This window comes from Engystomops pustulosus, chromosome 2 (assembly GCF_040894005.1).
Source record: "Engystomops pustulosus chromosome 2, aEngPut4.maternal, whole genome shotgun sequence".
NCBI classification, from domain to species: domain Eukaryota; kingdom Metazoa; phylum Chordata; class Amphibia; order Anura; family Leptodactylidae; genus Engystomops; species Engystomops pustulosus.
The window spans coordinates 261,417,425-261,439,043 of NC_092412.1; the positions used below are offsets into that span (position 1 = coordinate 261,417,425).

Here is a 21,619-nt window from a genome sequence, read left to right on the forward strand (position 1 = left end):
CTGGTACTCCTGCAGGTACGCAGGAGCTTTACCTTTTGTCTCCCTTTGAGACCTTCGAAGTTCCGGCCTGGAGAAGATAACAATCTCCTCATCGTCGTCCTCTGATTCAGGCGCTGGAGTCGGAGTCTCAGCTGGCTCTGATGTTTCAGGGGTTGCAGACACTGGAGCCGGATCATCCTCCACAGGCAGCAGTATTGGAGACTGCGGTGGGGATGATGGTCTCTCCGAGGTACCTCTTACTGGAGTGGAAACAAAACAGAATTGAGGCACAGTCACAAGTTCCAAGAAACTGGGGGTAGGCGAACACAAGGAGGTCTGTAAGTCGGGGGTCGAGGTGAGAGGTGTAGACATAGGGGCAAAAGGACGAAGACATCTCTTCAGCCGGTTCCTATGTACCCGGAGTGGTGGACGGTCTCCTCTTGAAATCTCGTAGACTTCAGGGGAGAGACTGTCCCTAACTAGGTATGGCTCACGCTCCCAACGCCCATCTAGCTTACTGGTAGGATGGTTGTTGCGCAGCCACACTCGATCTCCTGGGGCAAAAGGCTCAGCACAGGCATTACGATCAAAGTCCCTTTTTTGTTTCTCCCGGGCCTCTTCTAACCGCAGATCCACAACTTCTCTGGCATCCGCCAGGCGCCTCTGGTGTTCGTGAACCCAGTCAGTCTGGGGGAGTAAAGACTGGGAATCAGGGGACTCCATGTCCCAGGTCATATCCGCAGGGAGATGTCCGTTTCTCCCGAACATCAGATAGTACGGGGTGTACCCTGTGGAGCAATGATTGGTATTGTTGTACAGGTACACCAATTCGGGCAACAGCTTTGGCCAGTCAGCCCTTTTTGCAGGGGTCAGAGTCCTCAGCATGTTGATTAGAGTCTGATTCATCTTTTCACACAGCCCGTTGCCTTGGGGATGATAAGCTGTGGTCCTCAGCTTCTTGCAGCCATATAGAGTGCACAGCTCCTGGAAGACTTGGGACTCAAATGCTGTTCCTTGGTCTGTAAGGATCTGGTCCGGACAGCCATAGGGGAGGATGAAGCTCTTCCACAGGGCCGCTGCGGTAGTCCTTGCAGACAGATCTCTGACAGGTACTGCAACCACAAATTTGGTATAGTGGTCGATGATCGTAAGAGCATAACTGTGACCGGATCTGCTGGGCTCCAACTTCACGTGGTCCAATGCCAGGATCTCCAAGGGCCGTTGGCTCACAATGGGACGTAGAGGGGCCCTTTGATTGTGTCGCTCTCCTCGAGCGATGGCACAGGCTGGGCATTCCCGACACCAGGCTTCAATGTCGGACTTCATGTTGACCCAGAAGAATCGCCTTCGGAGGGTGGCTTCAGTCTTCTGAGCGCCAAAGTGTCCGGACTGGTCATGGTACATTTCCAGTACTATCTTGGCGTCCCTCCGGGGAATCACAATCTGGTACAGCCGGTCATAAGTGATAGGGTCCAGAGTTCTTCTCTTTAGCAGACCCTGGTGCATGCTCAGAGTCTTTCTCTGGCGCCACAATTGAGACAGTTCTCCATCAGCTCTTCTGCGCCGGATTCTTTCAGGCACTCGCCCACTAGAGAGATAGTCCATTACTTCTCCTATGGCACGGCTATCAGCCTGAAGACTCATCCAGAGGTCCTTTTCCGCAGGGGGCTCTGACTCTTCTTGAGGAGTAGCTGGCGCTGCCTCTGTCGGTAGGGAGTAAACTCTCTGGGCATCTTGACGCACAAACCGGGCATAGAACGCTGGCATCTCCACATCTTCCCACTGAGCATCGGTGGAGGGTCCCTCCCACTGGTCAGGGAGACGGGACAGAGCGTCGGCGTTGTCATTGGTCTTACCAGCCCGGTACTTGATGGTAAAGCTGAAATTGGCAAGTCTGGAGACCCACCGTTGTTCCAGTGCTCCAAGACGTGCGGTGTTCAGATGCGCCAAAGGATTATTGTCTGTGAAGACAGTGAAAGATGATGCAGCTAGGTAGTCCTTGAACTTTTCGGTCACAGCCCAGACTAACGCCAGAAACTCCAACTTGAAGGAACTGTAGTTCTGGTCGTTTTGCTCCGGTTCTCGGAGGGAACGGCTGGCGTAGGCTATGACCCTTTCAGTTCCGTTTTGGAGCTTGGATAATACCGCCCCTAGACCTTGCTTGCTGGCATCAGTGTATAGGGTGAAAGGCAGACTATAGTCTGGATATCCCAACACCGGGGGCTCAGTCAACCGTTGCTTGAGCATCTGGAAGGCAGCTTCTCGTTCGGCCGTCCACTCAATGGCTACTCGGGAACGTTGGCTCTCTTTTGGCAGGCCCCTTAGAAGCTCTTGCAGGGGAGCCGCCAGCTGGGCAAACTTCGGGATGAAACGCCTGTAATAACTGGCAAATCCCAGGAAGCTTTTGATGTCCCGTACGGTTGATGGGGTAGGCCAGTCGTGAACAGCTGCAATCTTCTCTGGATCTGGCTCAATTCCATGAGCGCTCACCACATGTCCCAGGTACTTGACGCTAGGTTGTAGCAGGTGGCACTTGGATGGCTTGACCTTCAACCCATGTTGGGTCAGGATTTGGAAGACTTCAGCCAGATGGTGGAGGTGGTCTTCATAAGTCTTGGAGTAGATGATAATGTCGTCCAAATATAGCAGGACGGTCTCGAAGTTGCGATGACCCAAACATCTCTCCATCAGCCGTTGAAATGTGCCTGGGGCGTTGCATAGCCCAAACGGCATGTTGTTGAACTCGAACAAGCCCATTGGGGTGGTGAAAGCCGTCTTCTCTCTGTCTTCCGGCGCCATGGCCACTTGCCAGTAGCCACTGGTCAGGTCCAGGGTAGAGAAGTAGGCAGCTGACCCTAGGGCTGCGAGGGATTCCTCGATTCGAGGCAGAGGATAGGCGTCCTTGTGGGTGATATTGTTGATCTTCCTATAGTCAACACAGAATCGAAGGGTTCTATCCTTCTTCTTCACAAGGACCAGCGGGGCAGCCCATGGGCTGCGACTCTCCCGGATAACGTTGGCTGTCTTCATCTCTTGTACCAGCTTCTTCACCTCTTGGTAGCGGGCTGGAGGTATGGGCCGGTATCGTTCCTTGATAGGAGGATGAGAGCCAGTAGGGATGGTGTGTTGGATCAGAGTAGTCTGCCCAAAATCCAGTGGGTGTTTGCTGAAGGCCTGGTGGTGCTTCATAACGACATCCAGGACACCTTGTACTTGGTCTGCAGGAGTAAAATCGTCGTCTCCAATATTGAGCTCAAGCCACCAGGATTGCTCGGCAGGCTCATCTTCAGCACCTTGCTTCCCTTCCAACTGTTGGGAGGCAGACAGAGAGGTTTCCACCAAGTCTTCAAGATGCACGCTGAAGAGAGTGGCTACGGCTTGGTACTTCCTCAGATCCACTGGGGAGTCTCCCACATTTAGTAATCGAATGGGTACTTGTCCTCGGGATACAGTGACTAGGCTCCTGGCGGCTAGAATGGGCAGGTCTTCATCAGCTGGTAGAGGTTCCACTATCGCCTGGTAGTCTTGACCTTGGACGCCCATGCAGGCTCGACACCATACTAACGTCTCAGTCCCAGGTTGAAGGCGGACAGGTTGGGGATCCTTGATCCGGGCTCTGCAGATTTCTCCATTAGGGCCAGCAAACTTCTGTTGCGCCGCTAGAACCTGCATAGTCTCCTGAATTACCTTCCGGGAACCGTTGGGCACTGTTGGCAGGGAGTCGTGGAGAGCCTTCAGCACTTCAGGGTAGCAGTTGCGGAGGACATTGGTACCCAGTACCAGGGAGAAGTTACCGTTTTCGGGCACACGTGTCACCACTACGCCCTGTCTGGTTAACTCAGTGTCTCCAATGGTTAGCGTGGGCTCCCAGTAGCCGCGGATGGGTACGGGTTTTCCGTTCGTAGCAATAATGTTCAAGTAAGCCTTTGGAGGCTGGACTAAGGATGCTTTTCCTCGGCATTTCTCGAAGGCAGCACTCCGGAGGGTGGTCACTTGAGAGCCGGTATCAATTAAGGCCGGTAGGGTAACTCCATTGATGGTTACATGAACCATGGGGCGAGTCCCCACGAACCTGGGCATCCAGTTAGCATCTCGGGGACTTACAAGTTCTTCCCTTGGAGGTCGTCCCTTAGCTCCAAGGGTTTGTCGTTTAACTGACGACAGTCATTCTCTTCATGCCCATATTTATGGCAGTAGCTGCACCGCTGACGGGGTTTCTTCTGACTCCAGGTGCTTAACGACTTCGCTTCTTTTGGGCGCTGTTTAGTCGGAGATTCACAAGGAGTAGCTGACCGTACCGGGTTCTCTGGAGGTTTCCTCCTCATAGCGGAGACAGTTACTTCCAACTGGGTCAACCGATCGAGGATTTGATGCAGGGTGTCCGCCAGATTAGGGACCGGTCCTGATATGCCAGTAGCTTCCATAGCCGCAGGAGTAGGTGATGCTGACTGCGTGGGATGGCAAGCGAGAGCAGATTCTTCCATTTCCACGGATTCAGGCTCTTTCTGCGGTCCAGTAGGTGGTCGGTCTCCTAATATGTCAATGGCAATTTCCTTAAACTCAAGGAAAGAGGCCTGGGCATGTTGAGAAGAGATGATCTTTAGTTGACACCTTTGATTTCTATCAACAAGTCCATTAATAAATTGTTCCCTTAAGGTTTGATCAGAGGTTTCAGCGTCTTTGGGCTCAAGGCAGGTGATGGCCTTCCATGTCTCCTGTAGGGAGAGGGCAAAGTCTCGGAGGGACTCTTGGGGCTTCTGTCTTTTCCCGAAGAATTTCTGCTTCAACTCGGAGACAGTACACTTGTCAAAGGTGTTGCGTAGCCTATCAAGAATCCGGACCATGTTCTGACACTGTTCTCGGGGCCAAGACTTGACTTCCCGGAGAGCGGGTCCTTTCAACTGCCCGATGAGGATGCCCACTTTCTGTTCCTCTGTGAATGGAAGCAAGGCGAAGGTGGCTAACAACTTGTCCCTGAATTCAGGGAGAGTATGTGATTCTCCCTCGTAGTAGGGTAACCAGGGGGCCCCCAGATAGTAGGGCATAGTCAGAGACATCATGGTGGGACTCCCAGGGACACTAGCTGTAGCAGGGCTGAAGGGACTCTCTGGAGGACTTAACATGCTCCGGTACCCTGAGGAGGGACCAGGGGACGGGACTTGCGCCAGTCCCGTATCTTCGTCCTGGGCGGACATGACTGGCCTAGCTGAGGAAAGTCTGTGGGGTTACACAATGTCCGTTGCTATGGGCGATGGCTAGAATGGGACGTGGGCACTTTAAGACACAGTCACTATTCCCTGGGAGGTGAGCCAATAACCTAGCGTCGGAAACAATCTCTACCCCCCTTTAACTTCCCCAGCGGTACTCACTCAGGATCAGCCGCGGTGACAGGACAGCTCCGTTCCCGATGTCCGGCAGGCAGCAGGGGCTCGGTGATGCTCAGCGGTGTTCTCCTCCAGTCGCAGGACACGTGCGCCGGAACTCCGGATGAGGCGCACGCTGCTGGCAGGCTTCAGGCGCGGCCTGCGCCGAAATCCAAGATGGCCGATTAACCCTCTTCGTTGCCGGCTGCACTCGCTCCAGCTCCTCCTCCACGGTAGTTCGCGCCACTCGAGCAGGGGGCGGAGCCTAGTGACGCCTCTGGAGTTCCCGCCAGTGAGGATTTGGCGGGCTGAAAATACTTGCTGCGCCACACGCCTCTGAGGTAAATGCTTCAGGCGCAGCAGCGCCGGATGTAGCAGGGCTTACACAGTTCTTGCAGGAATTAACCTCTTGAGTGCTGGAGCGGCGCTCGACAGCACGTGGCAGCAGTATAAAGTTCAATGTAGAAACACACAAATACTTGGGCCTAAACCCGGATGGCAGCAGGGTTAGGCAGCACAGTCTTTTTCTTAATAAAGTACAGTCTTTAGTGCCAGGATAAGGCACAGAAGTAAATATCCTGTGATTCGTGACGCCACTTGCAACATCCCCCACCGGGGCCTAGCCCTTGAGGTGAGGCCTGGAGACAGCCGGGGCCCGCGGTACCGGAGTGGCTGGCGGTTGCGGCCTAAGCACGCTGTTGTCACGGTGCTTGGTACGGGGGAACCGGAGGGCTGTCCTACAGCCTGGCAGGTCTCCAGCAGGGTGGTGTTGGCAAGAAAAGATGAAGGAGAGGCTGCTATAGCGGATCTCCCTGGGGCAACCCTTTAGTGTCCCGAGTGTGAGTCTCTGGGTGATGGACAGGGTGCCGGTGATGAAGGCAGCCGTATTAGCAGGGACCAGACGGAGACAGAAGTTGAAGAAAACAACTTACAGTTCGTTTATTGCAACCGGCAGGAACTGCAGAAAACGTGCCTTTAACAGGTAGGTAGGGTGCCGAGATGTGAGTTGGAGGGAGCCTCAGGAGATAGTTCACCAGCCTGGATGTAGAGGGCAGGCTGGGAGGCAGCTGTGTCCTGGTAGGAAGCTTCAGCTTGTCCTGTAGGGCTTCAGGTATCACCTTTAAAGGTAAGATGATACCCCTTTTCCTCACTACACTAACTCTAATCTATTACTCCACTCTTCAGAGGCAGGGGCTAGGCTCTTCCTGCTCTGGTATGGGCTAGACAGAGATTGCTCACTCACTCACTGATTCTCCTACAACAGAATCTCTCTGAAAAGATCTCTGGAAAGACTCCAGAACATTCCTGGCCAGGAGGTTTTATTACCTCCCTTTGGTCAGGTGGTGGCTGCTCCTCCAATCACATCTCAGCTTACAGAGCACAGGATGTAACACAGACATTGGTTGACATAATTACATCACAGATTAACATCTGCCTTGCCAGGCAGGATTAACCACTGCAATTTCCCCTTGATCCTATAAGGACCATGTAGTGTAATGTGGTGTTACCTACAGATGGGACGTATTCGCAAGCACTACCTCGCCATCGCTTCGGCGAGGGTGTTGCAGATGCTTCCTCCGATTCTCCCCCTTCTCCCTCTCATTCTCAGCCAGATCTCTATTCTATATCAAGATCCTGAAAAGCAACATTTCAAGTTTTGAGTTATGTTACTATCACTCCGCTGCCTGTAATGTACAAGCCCCTTATGGCTCCTCTAGTGTCAGCTACACCCTGGACCATACCATGTCCGGGGGAGGGGGGTGCAATTCACAAACAAATAAGCAGGTTCGGACTGGACCGGAGCAGAACAGGCGGATAACCACGGAGTCCGGGTCATTGTTGACTCGTTAAGGATCTCATCAGCCTCCGCTTTGTGTGACTGATCCTGGATCTACATTTCTATTTCCCATTGTATCTTTTCTATAATAACTCTATATCAATAGCGATGGGAACCAATCACTGGGAGGAGGGAAACCTTAGACCTGATGATACGACTCATTTATCTCCCCACGTGGGGTAGCGGCACTTACGGGTAACTTTTCACATGGCAGAATTTTGTACTCATCAGGGTCTGGTATTGATAACCACATCTTCGGACTCCCCATCTCACGACTCCCCATCTCCCGACTCCCCATCTTCTCTCTCCCAGATTCATCCCCATTTCATGTCTCCCTCCATATGTTTCTCCTGTCTCCATTCCCTCATCACCTGGCTCCACCTTCTTTCCCCCAACTCCATCTCCTAGGTCCATGCGCAATATCGCATGCGCATGTTGCCATATCCTCCACGAGTCCCAACACAACTAATTACACGGGGACTCCACACCAACCCGAGAATCCAGTTTACGGCACATTCTCCATTCAGATGATTTGTGTCTCTGCAGAGCAATCACATCACTCGGGTTCTGTGCGGACAGATCACAATTATAGAACACAATCTCATTGTGCGTCCTACGTGATAAGACACAATCAGAGACACTTTCAGATCCCAGCAAATTACTGGCGATAATCTGCACCCGCATAATAATCTGCATAATCTGAAACCCTCCGGCAGCAGGTCGTCCAAATAAAAAAAGGAAGATCCATCAGCCGTAGCAAGAAAAGTTATTCCAAGCCTGTGGTTTTTGGAATATTCCATCTTTCCATCATGACAAACTCATTCAAGTTCCCCAAGAAGACCGGTCACCCCGAAAGACAAATGCAAGAGAGGACAGGATAACGCGGAGAATCTCCATGGGGAATTGCTTCATCACTGCAGCTGGAATTGTCCCCAGTTCCGCCCAGACCATGGGAAGGATCCTCAGGCAGTGTCCCACATTTATCACAACCAGTGCAGTCTGTACTATGCGCGGCAGATTAATCATGACTGGCGCTCAGTCTTCATAAATAAGGCGCCCCCTGCGCTGCTCCGGAAGTGTGCACCTTTTTTTTCTTTGATCCTGCAGCAGCAATGTGGCGCAGTAACTCTGACTACTCCTACTATGCAGTAACTCGCCCCATTAGCTGCACATTTTTCTGTCTTGTCGGACACCAAAACCGATTTGTGTTGCATGCAAGTCCGATCGCGTGCACCAAAAACCCTGCTTAAATGCGGCGCAAATCGGAAATAGTCGGGAAACCCGATGAAAATGCGCCACGCGGACCCTTAGTAAATAAGCCCCATTATGTTCTTCAACAAACTGGGAAAAGACTGAACCCAAAGTGTAAAGGGAAGTCAGTGATAGGCGGCGAAGGAAGTGTCAGGGTTTGGGGAAAGTCCTTGGTGACAAAGTTCTGGCCAAGAAACCCACAACAGTCACAGAACTGAGGAAGGGACTGGAAGAAGAGCGAAGCAGATCCCAGCAGAACTGTGTGAGAGACTAATGAGGTCCTGTGACCGGGGGCTTGAGGTCCTGGTGGCCGGGGCTGAGGTCCTGTGACCGGGGGCTTGAGGTCCTGTGACCCGGAGCTTGAGGTCCTGTGACCGGGGGCTGAGGACCTGTGACTGGGGGCTGAGGACCTGTGACCGGGGGCTGAGGACCTGTGACTGGGGGCTGAGGCTCTTTGTGTCTCCAAAATCTAGGACCATCTTGTCTTTATGTTTCTGATTTAGAAAGTTTTTACATTTTTGTCACATTGTTTCCTCCGGTTTCCTCCCAGTTGCAGAACTTGTCCTGTAACATAAACCCAAAATCTGAAAAGTAACAATTCAGGATTATGACTAATGTTACGCCCATTGTCTGTCATCCACAAGCCCCTTACTCCCTCCATGTCACACCCCAGGTATACACGGCTCATACCACTGATCACCCCCCCCCCCCAGGTATACACGGCTCATACCACGGTGGAATGTGTGTAGGTGAGATGCTCCCCCGCAGCTCATGTGGTGCCTTCCTATGATATATAATTGTGTGTCCTCAGGTCTAGTCTGCAGAGCTTGCACTTAGAATGGCTCAGATTCGTGAATGTGGAGTTCAGCGCCCCCCAGTTATGGAGGGAGGACTGGGTGCTGAAAATACAGCGGACCCAGAGGTGCAGGAGCTTGTAGACGCGGTAAGTGGCATCACAGACAGAGGAGGGGCTGTACAGGATAGGAGTAGTAGTGCTGTGCTGTGCTCATATATAGAGGATAGGAGTAGTAGTACTGTGCTGTGTCCATATATACAGGATAGGAGTAGTAGTACTGTGCCTATATATACAGGATAGGAGTAGTAGTACTGTGCTGTGCCCATATATACAGGATAGGAGTAGTAGTACTGTGCTGTGCCCATATATACAGGATAGGAGTAGTAGTACTGTGCTGTGCCCATATATACAGGATAGGAGTAGTAGTACTGTGCTGTGCCCATATATACAGTATAGGAGTAGTAGTACTGTGCTGTCCCCATATATACAGGATAGGAGTAGTAGTACTGTGCTGTGTCCATATATACAGGATAGGAGTAGTAGTACTGTACCAATATACACAGGATAGGAGTAGTAGTACTGTACCAATATATACAGGATAGGAGTAGTAGTACTTTACCAATATATACAGGATAGGAGTAGTAGTACTGTGCTGTGCACATATATACAGGATAGGAGTAGTAGTGCTGTGCTGTGCCCATATATACAGGATAGGAGTAGTAGTACTGTGCTGTGTCCATATATACAGGATAGGAGTAGTAGTACTGTGCTGTGCCCATATATACAGGATAGGAGTAGTAGTACTGTGCTGTGCCCGTATATACAGGATAGGAGTAGTAGTACTGTGTCTGTATATACAGGATAGGAGTAGTAGTACTGTGCTGTGCCCATATATACAGGATAGGAGTAGTAGTGCTGTGCTGTGCCCGTATATACAGGATAGGAGTAGTAGTACTGTGCTGTGCCCATATATACAGGATAGGAGTAGTAGTACTGTGCTGTGCCCATATATACAGGATAGGAGTAGTAGTACTGTGCTGTGCCCATATATGCAGGATAGGAGTAGTAGTACTGTGCTGTGCCCATATATACAGGATAGGAGTAGTAGTACTGTACCAAAATATACAGGATAGGAGTAGTAGTACTGTGCCCATATATACAGGATAGGAGTAGTAGTACTGTGCCCATATATACAGGATAGGAGTAGTAGTACTGTGCTGTATCCATATATACCGGATAGGAGTAGTAGTACTGTGCTGTGCCCATATATACCGGATAGGAGTAGTAGTACTGTGCCCATATATACAGGATAGGAGTAGTAGTACTGTGCTGTGCCTATATATACAGGATAGGAGTAGTAGTACTGTGCTGTGCCTATATATACCGGATAGGAGTAGTAGTACTGTGCCCATATATACAGGATAGGAGTAGTAGTACTGTGCTCATATATACAGGATAGGAGTAGTAGTACTGTGCTGTGCCTATATATACCGGATAGGAGTAGTAGTACTGTGCCCATATATACAGGATAGGAGTAGTAGTACTGTGCTGTGTCCATATATACAGGATAGGAGTAGTAGTACTGTGCTGTGTCCATATATACAGGATAGGAGTAGTAGTACTGTGCTGTGCCTATATATACAGGATAGGAGTAGTAGTACTGTGCTGTGTCCATATATACAGGATAGGAGTAGTAGTACTGTGCCCATATATACAGGATAGGAGTAGTAGTACTGTGCTGTGCCTATATATACAGGATAGGAGTAGTAGTACTGTGCTGTGCCTATATATACCGGATAGGAGTAGTAGTACTGTGCCCATATATACAGGATAGGAGTAGTAGTACTGTGCTCATATATACAGGATAGGAGTAGTAGTACTGTGCTGTGCCTATATATACCGGATAGGAGTAGTAGTACTGTGCCCATATATACAGGATAGGAGTAGTAGTACTGTGCCCATATATACAGGATAGGAGTAGTAGTACTGTGCTGTGCCTATATATACAGGATAGGAGTAGTAGTACTGTGCTGTGTCCATATATACAGGATAGGAGTAGTAGTACTGTGCTGTGCCTATATATACAGGATAGGAGTAGTAGTACTGTGCTGTGCCTATATATACCGGATAGGAGTAGTAGTACTGTGCCCATATATACAGGATAGGAGTAGTAGTAATGTGCTCATATATACAGGATAGGAGTAGTAGTACTGTGCTGTGCCTATATATACCGGATAGGAGTAGTAGTACTGTGCCCATATATACAGGATAGGAGTAGTAGTACTGTGCCCATATATACAGGATAGGAGTAGTAGTACTGTGCTGTGCCTATATATACAGGATAGGAGTAGTAGTACTGTGCTGTGTCCATATATACAGGATAGGAGTAGTAGTACTGTGCTGTGCCTATATATACAGGATAGGAGTAGTAGTACTGTGCTGTGCCTATATATACCGGATAGGAGTAGTAGTACTGTGCCCATATATACAGGATAGGAGTAGTAGTACTGTGCTCATATATACAGGATAGGAGTAGTAGTACTGTGCTGTGCCCATATATACAGGATAGGAGTAGTAGTACTGTGCTGTGCCTATATATACAGGATAGGAGTAGTAGTACTGTGCCCATATATACAGGATAGGAGTAGTAGTACTGTGCCCATATATACAGGATAGGGGTAGTAGTACTGTGCTGTGCCCATATATACAGGATAGGAGTAGTAGTACTGTGCTGTGCCTATATATACAGGATAGGAGTAGTAGTACTGTGCTGTGCCCATATATACAGGATAGGAGTAGTAGTACTGTGCTGTGCCCATATATACAGGATAGGAGTAGAAGTACTGTGCTGTGCCCATATATACAGGATAGGAGTAGTAGTACTGTGCTGTGCTCATATATACAGGATAGGAGTAGTAGTACTGTGCTGTGTCCATATATACAGGATAGGAGTAGTAGTACTGTGCTGTGCTCATATATACAGGATAGGAGTAGTAGTGCTGTGCTGTGCCCATATATACAGGATAGGAGTATTAGTACTGTGCTGTGCCCATATATACAGGATAGGGGTAGTAGTACTGTGCTGTGTCCATATATACAGGATAGGAGTAGTAGTACTGTGCTGTGTCCATATATACAGGATAGGAGTAGTAGTACTGTGCTGTGTCCATATATACAGGATAGGAGTAGTAGTACTGTGCTGTGTCCATATATACAGGATAGGAGTAGTAGTACTGTGCTGTGCTCATATATACAGGATAGGAGTAGTAGTGCTGTGCTGTGCCCATATATACAGGATAGGAGTAGTGGTGATCAGTAACTGTTTGTATTCTGGAATTACCTTCTGCTTATTATCATTATTCTTCATTCTTTATGTTGTCAGATAAAACCTGAATTTCTGAAAAAATCTGGGATTAATGCTACAAAGTTTAAGGCCACCAAGTATAAAACGCAAGTTGTTGCTGGAACAAATTACTTTGTGAAGGTAAGTGATCTCCAGCGCTGGACATTTGGGGTCATTTACTAAGGGCCCGATTCGCTTTTTCCCGACGTGTTACCCGAATATTTCCGATTTCCCCTGAATTGCCCCGGGATTTTGGCGCACGCGATCGGATTGTGGCGCATTGGCGCTGGCATGCACGCGACGGAAATCGGGGGGCGTGGCCGAACGACAGATTCGCAAAAAACGTCGCTTTAAAAAAAAAAAAAATGTCGCTGGACTCGCGCTTACCTTCACCAGGAATAGGCCAGTTAACTTCACTGCATTCCGGCGGGCCTCGGGGAACTTCAGCGCAGTAGGAGGAACTGCCTTAGTGAATCTCGGCCGGACCCAAATCCAGCGCAGAGAACGCACCGCTGGATCGCGAATGGGCCGGGTAAGTAAATCTGCCCCAAGGAGTCTTGTAGCTCTGGACCCCAGGGATCAAATGAAAGGAGCCTCCACACAAGGTTTTCCCCACTACAGAAAAAGTTTCAGCCTTTACATTGCATGTGATGCGGTGCAGAGGCATAATGGGATTGATAGCAGAGCAGGAATGAGAAGAAAGCAGAGGAAATCAGGTGGAGGAGGGTATACTGCTAGATAGAGGTTGTAATATACAGTCCGGTGGGGGGTGTTATATACAGTCCAGTGGGGGATGTTTTATACAGTCCAGTGGGGGGTGTTATATACAGTCAGGTGGGGGTGTTATATACAGTCCGGTGGGGGGCGTTATTGACAGTCTGTGGGGGGGTGTTATATACAGTCCGGTGGGGGGTGTTATATACAGTCCGGTGGGGGTATTATATACAGTCAGTGGAGGGTGTTATATACAGTCCTGTGGGATGTTATATACAGTCCGGTGGGGGGTGTTATATACAGTCTGGTGGGGGTGTTATATACAGTCCGGTGGAGGGTGTTATATACAGTCCGGTGGGGGGTGTTATATACAGTCCGGTGGAGGGTGTTATATACAGTCCTGTGGGGGTATTATATACAGTCAGTGGAGGGTGTTATATACAGTCCTGTGGGATGTTATATACAGTCCGGTGGGGGGTGTTATATACAGTCCGGTGGGGGTGTTATATACAGTCCGGTGGGGGGTGTTATATACAGTCTGGTGGAGGTGTTATATACAGTCCGGTGGAGGGTGTTATATACAGTCAGGTGGGGGGTGTTATTGACAGTCAGGTGGGGGGTGTTATATACAGTTAGGTGGGGGGTGTTATATACAGTCCGGTGGGGGTGTTACATATAGTTAGGTGGGGGGTGTTATATACAGTCCGGTGGGGGTGTTATATACAGTCCGGTGGGGGGTAATATATACAGTTAGGTGGGGGGTGTTATATACAGTCCGGTGGGGGGTGTTATATACAGTCCGGTGTGGGGGTGTTATATACAGTCCGGTGTGGGGGTGTTATATACAGTCCGGTGGGTGGGTGTTATATACAGTTCGGTGGGGGGTGTTATATACAGTCCGGTGGGGGTGTTATATACTGTCCGATGGGGGGTGTTATATACAGTTGGGTGGAGGGTGTTATATATAGTCCGGTGGGGGTGTTATATACAGTCAGGTGGGTGGTGTTATATACAGTCCGGTGGGGGGTAATATATACAGTCCAGTGGGGGGCGTTATATACAGTCAGGTGGGGGGTGTTATAAACAGCCCAGTGGGGGGCGTTATATACAGCCCAGTGGGGGGCGTTATATACAGTCAGGTGGGGGGTGTTATATACAGTCCGGTGGGGGGCAGGGCCGGTGCTATGGGTAGGCAAAGGTGGCAATTGCCCAGGGCCCCCTTAAAGGGGAAAGGGGAGAATCTCTTCTTTCAAATGAATCTTGAATTGTGTCTCTAGGTGCTATGGATCCAGAGATATTCAGGTTTAAAGTGAGAATATCAGGTGCCATTTTTATATATAAAAATCACTCTAGACGGCAGTTTAACAGTTAATATCTCAGTTTTCCTGACACTTAGAAACACAAATTTAGATTCATAAAATAGAGGAGACGTTCTATGTTCTATGTATCGCAGGGCCAGAGATACAGCCCCCTGAAGTGCACCCCCCCCCCTCCAGATTCTTAGCCATCAGTATACAGTACAGGGAGAATTTGCTGCACACAGGAGCTGCTGCACCTCACAGATAGTGGAAATAATCACTTTATATGTTACTACATTCTGAGAAGGAATAATATCAACTAATATTCATGTTATTAGCCCTTCTCTATGCAGAACTATCTGAGAACACACCTGCTCTCTTATTGCCTTTTATTTTGCCTAATGTGACTACACTGCGACCAGAACATGTCCATAAAGCCATATGTAACACCAAAAACACACACATGTTCTGGAATAAAGTTTTTATTTCCCACCATCCTCCATTACTTACACTGATGTTCTCACTCAGATTCCTATGAAGTGCGGAGGGCTCTGTTATTGTGCGGATAATACAATGGCGTAGATCTAAACGTGACTTTATTATCTCATTAGAGGGGTTTATGGATATATAGTTATTTATTTGGGTTACCATTGTGTAAGGGAGCAAACAATGATAGATCTGTGTGAAGCCCAGTGCAATTTTCTGCAGTTCCCTTTGCTGCATATTTTGGTGAATATATTTCAAAATTATATAGGTTTTATGGCGCCTTTACTGTTTTATTGCTATATTTTGTAGGTTGCATTTTTTAAATTTCTAGCTCAAAAGCAGATATCTAGTTGTTACAGTTTTAGTGATATTATGTGGATTTATTTATGTGAACAGATCAATAGGGCACATTTGTGAACTCTACACATGTCCATCTATTACATTTAGGATGTGAAGGGAAATATTTTCTGTTTGGAACAAATTTTTTACCATCAAAGTCAAATTTTAAGTATTTTTTATAAAATGTTTCAGTTTGATTCAAAATTGCATAAAGGCGCCTTTGTCTATAAACTCTTTAATGCAATTTTGAAAATGGGGCAAGTGTCTTCTTTCAGAAAATATCAGTCCCTGTCCCCATTGGGCCTCACAATCTAATCAACCTACCAGTAATTTTTTGGAGTGTGGGAGGAAATCTACGCAGACACAGAGAGAACATACAAACTCTTTGCAGATGTTGACCAGTACTGCATGGCTGTAGTGCTAACCACTGAGCCACCATGCTGCCCATCAATCTATCATCTATCTTCTCCTATAAAATTCTTCAAAATTACAGTTTGTTTTATCATACTAAATGGAGCCTCTTACTGACTGTGACTGGTCATAAAATAGTTTTATTTTGGGGCCCCACTTTTAGTTTTGCCCAGGGCCCCACTTTGGCTAGAACCGGCCCTGGTGGGGGGTGTTATATACGGTCCGGTGGGGGGTGTTATTGAGAGTCAGGTGGGGGGTGTTATATACAGTCCGGTGGTGGGTGTTATTGACAGTGAGGTGGGGGGTGTTATATACAGTCCGGTGGGGGGTGTTATATACAGTCCGGTGGGGGGTGTTATATACAGTCCGGTGGGGGGTGTTATATACGGTCCGGTGGTGGGTGTTATTGACAGTGAGGTGGGGGGTGTTATATACAGTCCGGTGGGGGGTGTTATATACAGTCCGGTAGGGGTGTTATATACAGTCCGGTGGGGGGTGTTATATACGGTCCGGTGGTGGGTGTTATTGACAGTGAGGTGGGGGGTGTTATATACAGTCCGGTGGGGGGTGTTATATACAGTCCGGTGGGGGTGTTATATTCAGTCCGGTGGGGGGTGTTATATACAGTCCGGTGGGGGGTGTTATATACAGTCCATAAGGGGTGTTATATACAGTCCGGTGGAGGGTGTTATATACAGTCCATAAGGGGTGTTATATACAGTCCGGTGGGGGGTGTTATATACAGTCCGGTGGAGGGTGTTATATACAGTCCGGTGGGGGTGTTATATACAGTCCGGTGGGGGTGTTATATACAGTCCGTTGGGGGTGTTATATACAGTCAGATGGGGGGTGTTATATACAGTCAGGTGGGGGGTGTTATATACGGTCCGGTGGGGGGTGTTATTGACAGTCAGGTGGGGGGTGTTATATACAGTCCGGTGGGGGGTGTTATATACAGTCCGGTGGGGGGGGTGTTATATACAGTCCGGTGGGGGGTGTTATATACAGTCCAGTGGAGGGTGTTATATACAGTCCGGTGGGGGTGTTATATACAGTTCGGTGGGGGGTGCTATATACAGTCGGGTGCAGGGTGTTATATACAGTCCGGTGGGGGGTGTTATGTCCATGTATACAGGATAGGAGTAGTAGTACTGTGCTGTGTCCGTATATACTCCTCCTGACCTGTCACCTGTCCCTCTGTGTCCCCTCCTGTCACCTGTCCCTCTGTGTCTCCTCCTGTCACCTGTCCCCCTGTGTCTCCTCCTGTCACCTGTCCCTCTGTGTCCCCTCCTCTCCTGTCACCTGTCCCTCTGTGTCCCCTCCTGTCACCTGTCCCTCTGTGTCCCCTCCTGTCACCTGTCCCTCTGTGTCTCCTCCTGTTACCTGTCCCTCTGTGTCTCCTCCTGTCACCTGTCCCTCTGTGTCCCCTCCTGTCACCTGTCCCTCTGTGTCTCCTCCTGTCACCTGTCCCTCTGTGTCTCCTCCTGTCACCTGTCCCTCTGTGTCCCCTCCTGTCACCTGTCCCTCTGTGTCCCCCTCCTGTCGCCTGTCCCTCTGTGTCTCCTCTTGTCACCTGTCCCTCTGTGTCTCCTCCTGTCACCTGTCCCTCTGTGTCCCCTCCTGTCACCTGTCCCTCTGTGTCCCCTCCTGTCACCTGTCCCTCTGTGTCTCCTCCTGTCACCTGTCCCTCTGTGTCCCCTCCTGTCACCTGTCCCTCTGTCTCCCCTCCTGTCACCTGTGCCTCTGTGTCTCCTCCTGTCACCTGTCCCTCTGTGTCTCCTCCTGTCACCTGTCCCTCTGTGTCCCCTCCTGTCACCTGTCCCTCTGTGTCTCCCCCTGTCACCCGTCCCTCTGTGTCTCCCCCTGTCACCCGTCCCTCTGTGTCTCCTCCTGTCACCTGTCCCTCTGTGTCCCCTCCTGTCACCTGTCCCTCTGTGTCTCCTCCTGTCACCTGTCCCTCTGTGTCCCCTCCTGTCACCTGTCCCTCTGTGTCTCCTCCTGTCCTGTCACCTGTCCCTCTGTGTCTCCTCCTGTCACCTGTCCCTCTGTGTCCCCTCCTGTCACCTGTCCCTCTGTGTCTCCTCCTGTCACCTGTCCCTCTCTGTCCCCTCCTGTCACCTGTCCCTCTGTGTCCCCTCCTGTCACCTGTCCCTCTGTGTCCCCTCCTGTCACCTGTCCCTCTGTGTCCCCTCCTGTCACCTGTCCCTCTGTGTCCCCTCCTGTCACCTGTCCCTCTGTGTCTCCCCCTGTCACCCGTCCCTCTGTGTCTCCTCCTGTCACCTCTCCCTCTGTGTCCCCTCCTGTCACCTGTCCCTCTGTGTCTCCTCCTGTCACCTGTCCCTCTGTGTCTCCTCCTGTCACCTGTCCCTCTGTGTCTCCTCCTGTCACCTGTCCCTCTGTGTCCCCTCCTGTCACCTGTCCCTCTGTGTCTCCTCCTGTCACCTGTCCCTCTGTGTCCCCTCCTGTCACCTGTCCCTCTGTGTCCCCACCTGTCACCTGTCCCTCTGTGTCTCCTCCTGTCACCTGTCCCTCTGTGTCCCCTCCTGTCACCTGTCCCTCTGTGTCTCCTCCTCTCACCTGTCCCTCTGTGTCCCCTCCTGTCACCTGTCCCCCTGTGTCCCCTCCTGTCACCTGTCCCTCTGTGTCTCCTCCTGTCCTGTCACCTGTCCCTCTGTGTCTCCTCCTGTCACCTGTCCCTCTGTGTCCCCTCCTGTCACCTGTCCCTCTGTGTCCCCTCCTGTCACCTGTCCCTCTGTGTCTCCTCCTGTCACCTGTCCCTCTGTGTCCCCTCCTGTCACCTGTCCCTCTGTGTCTCCTCAGGTGGATGTCGGAGGGGGTCAGTTCGTTCATCTGAGAATCTTCAAGCCTCTGCCTCACACCGGAGAGAAGCCGAGTCTCAGCCTTTACCAAGTGGGGAAGACAAAACAAGAGCCCATCGGGTTTTTTTAGCAGATGGAAACAGATGGAAATCCGGGGAATTGTGCAGATTATTACAATGATCAACCGAATAATAAATGGAAATACATTTCTGTTAAACATTTGATTTGTAAACTGAAAGTTAAAAATTAAAACCTAAAACATAATGGATGTGAGTGTTTTCTATAGGGCGCTGAACGTATAATCATCTATCACCTGATGGGGGCGACACAGAGCAGAGAGAAGACTCAGCACCTCGTATATTCACTGCTGGTCCCTGCCCTCCTGACAGTGAAGTCTCTTATTGTCCTCACTATTGTATGTCCTGTACATGCAGGGTATAGATGGGTTACATGCAGGGTATAGATGGTACATGCAGGGTATAGATGGTTACATGCAGGGTATAGATGGGTTACATGCAGAGTATAGATGGTTACATGCAGGGTATAGAGGGTACATGCAGGGTATAGATGTTACATGCAGTGTATAGATGTTACATGCAGGGTATAGATGTTACATGCAGGCTATAGATGGTTACATGCAGGGTATAGATGGTACATGCAGGGTATAGATGTTACATGCAGGGTATAGATGTTACATGCAGGGTATAGATGGGTTACATGCAGGGTATAGATGGGTTACATGCAGGGTATAGATGGGTTACATGCAGGGTATAGATGGGTTACATGCAGGGTATAGATGGGTTACATGCAGGGTATAGATGTTACATGCAGGGTATAGATGGTGACATGCAGGGTATAGATGGGTAACATGCAGGGTATAGATGTTACATGCAGGGTATAGATGGGTTACATGCAGGGTATAGATGTTACATGCAGGGTATAGATGGTTACATGCAGGGGTATAGATGGGTTACATGCAGGGTATAGATGGTTACATGCAGGGTATAGATGTTACATGCAGGGTATAGATGGTTACATGCAGGGGTATAGATGGGTTACATGCAGGGTATAGATGGTTACATGCAGGGTATAGATGGTTACATGCAGGGTTTAGATGTTACATGCAGGGTATAGATGGGTTACATGCAGGGTATAGATGGGTACATGCAGGGTATAGATGGGTTACATGCAGGGTATAGATGGGTTACATGCAGGGTATAGATGGGTTACATGCAGGGTATAGATGGGTTACATGCAGGGTGTAGATGTTACATGCAGGGTATAGATGTTACATGCAGGGTATAGACGGTTACATGCAGGGTATAGATGTTACATGCAGGATATAGATGGGTTACATGCAGGGTATAGATGTTACATGCAGGGTATAGATGGGTTACATGCAGGGTATAGATGTTACATGCAGGGTATAGATGTTACATGCAGGGTATAGACGGTTACATGCAGGGTATAGATGTTACATGCAGGATATAGATGGGTTACATGCAGGGTATAGATGTTACATGCAGGGTATAGATGGGTTACATGCAGGGTATAGATGGTTACATGCAGGGTATAGATGGGTTACATGCAGGGTATAGATGGGTTACATGCAGGGTATAGATGGGTTACATGCAGGGTATAGATGGTATATGCAGGGTATAGATGGTTACATGCAGGGTATAGATGGTTACATGCAGGGTATAGATGGTTACATGCAGGGTATAGACGGTTACATGCAGGGTATAGATGGGTTACATGCAGGGTATAGATGGTTACATGCAGGGTATAGACGGTTACATGCAGGGTATAGATGTTACATGCAGGGTATAGATGGGTTACATGCAGGGTATAGATGGGTTACATGCAGGGTATAGATGTTACATGCAGAGTGTAGATGGTACATGCAGGGTATAGATGGTTACATGCAGGGTATAGATGGTTACATGCAGGGTATAGATGGGTTACATGCAGGGTATAGATGGTTACATGCAGGGTATAGACGGTTACATGCAGGGTATAGATGTTACATGCAGGGTATAGATGGGTTACATGCAGGGTATAGATGTTACATGCAGGGTATAGATGTTACATGCAGGGTATAGATTGTTACATGCAGGGTATAGATGGGTTACTTGCAGGGGATAGATGGGTTACATGCAGGGTATAGATGTTACATGCAGGGTATAGATGTTACATGCAGGGTATAGATGGTTACATGCAGGGTATAGACGGTTACATACAGGGTATTGATGGGTTACATGCAGGGTATAGATGGTTACATGCAGGGTATAGACGGTTACATGCAGGGTATAGATGTTACATGCAGGGTATAGATGGGTTACATGCAGGGTATAGATGTTACATGCAGGGTATAGATGGGTTACATGCAGGGTATAGATGTTACATGCAGGGTATAGATGTTACATGCAGGGTATAGATGGTTACATGCAGGGTATAGATGGTTACATGCAGGGTATAGATGGTACATGCAGGGTATAGATGGGTTACATGCAGGGTATAGATGGGTTACATGCAGGGTATAGATGGTTACATGCAGGGTATAGATGTTACATGCAGGGTATAGACGGTTACATGCAGGGTATAGATGGTTACATGCAGGGTATAGACGGCTACATGCAAGGGAAAAGATGGGTTACATGCAGGGTATAGATGGTTTACATGCAGGGTATAGATGTTTCATGCAGGGTATAGACGGTTACATGCAGGGTATAGATGTTACATGCAGGGTATAGATGGGTTACATGTAGGGTATAGATGGGTTACATGCAGGGTATAGATGTTACATGCAGGGTATAGATGGGTTACATGCAGGGTATAGATGGGTTACATGCAGGGTATAGATGGGTTACATGCAGGGTATAGATGTTACATGCAGGGTATAGATGGGTTACATGCAGGGTATAGATGGGTTACATGCAGGGTATAGATGTTACATGCAGGGTATAGATGTTACATGCAGGGT

The 21,619-nt window shown here is 49.1% G+C and overlaps 1 protein-coding gene across 1 annotated transcript; it reads left to right on the top strand.

Annotated features, from left to right (window-relative positions):
* The first annotated feature begins 9,192 nt into the window (after positions 1-9,192).
* Positions 9,193-18,900, top strand: LOC140116836 (cystatin-A-like). Its single transcript, XM_072133271.1, has 3 exons — positions 9,193-9,373; positions 12,609-12,710; positions 18,638-18,900. The coding sequence occupies exons 1-3, from the start codon at positions 9,269-9,271 to the stop codon at positions 18,764-18,766; spliced, it is 336 nt and encodes a 111-aa protein (XP_071989372.1). The 5' UTR covers positions 9,193-9,268; the 3' UTR covers positions 18,767-18,900.
* The last annotated feature ends 2,719 nt before the right edge of the window (positions 18,901-21,619 follow it).

Coding starts and splice junctions, on each gene's coding strand:
- LOC140116836 (XM_072133271.1), top strand. CDS start 9,269: ATGGCTCAGATTCGTGAATGTGGAGTTCAGCGCCCCCCAGTTATGGAG. Junction 9,374..12,608: donor TGCAGGAGCTTGTAGACGCG/GTAAGTGGCATC, acceptor TTATGTTGTCAG/ATAAAACCTGAATTTCTGAA. Junction 12,711..18,637: donor GAACAAATTACTTTGTGAAG/GTAAGTGATCTC, acceptor GTGTCTCCTCAG/GTGGATGTCGGAGGGGGTCA.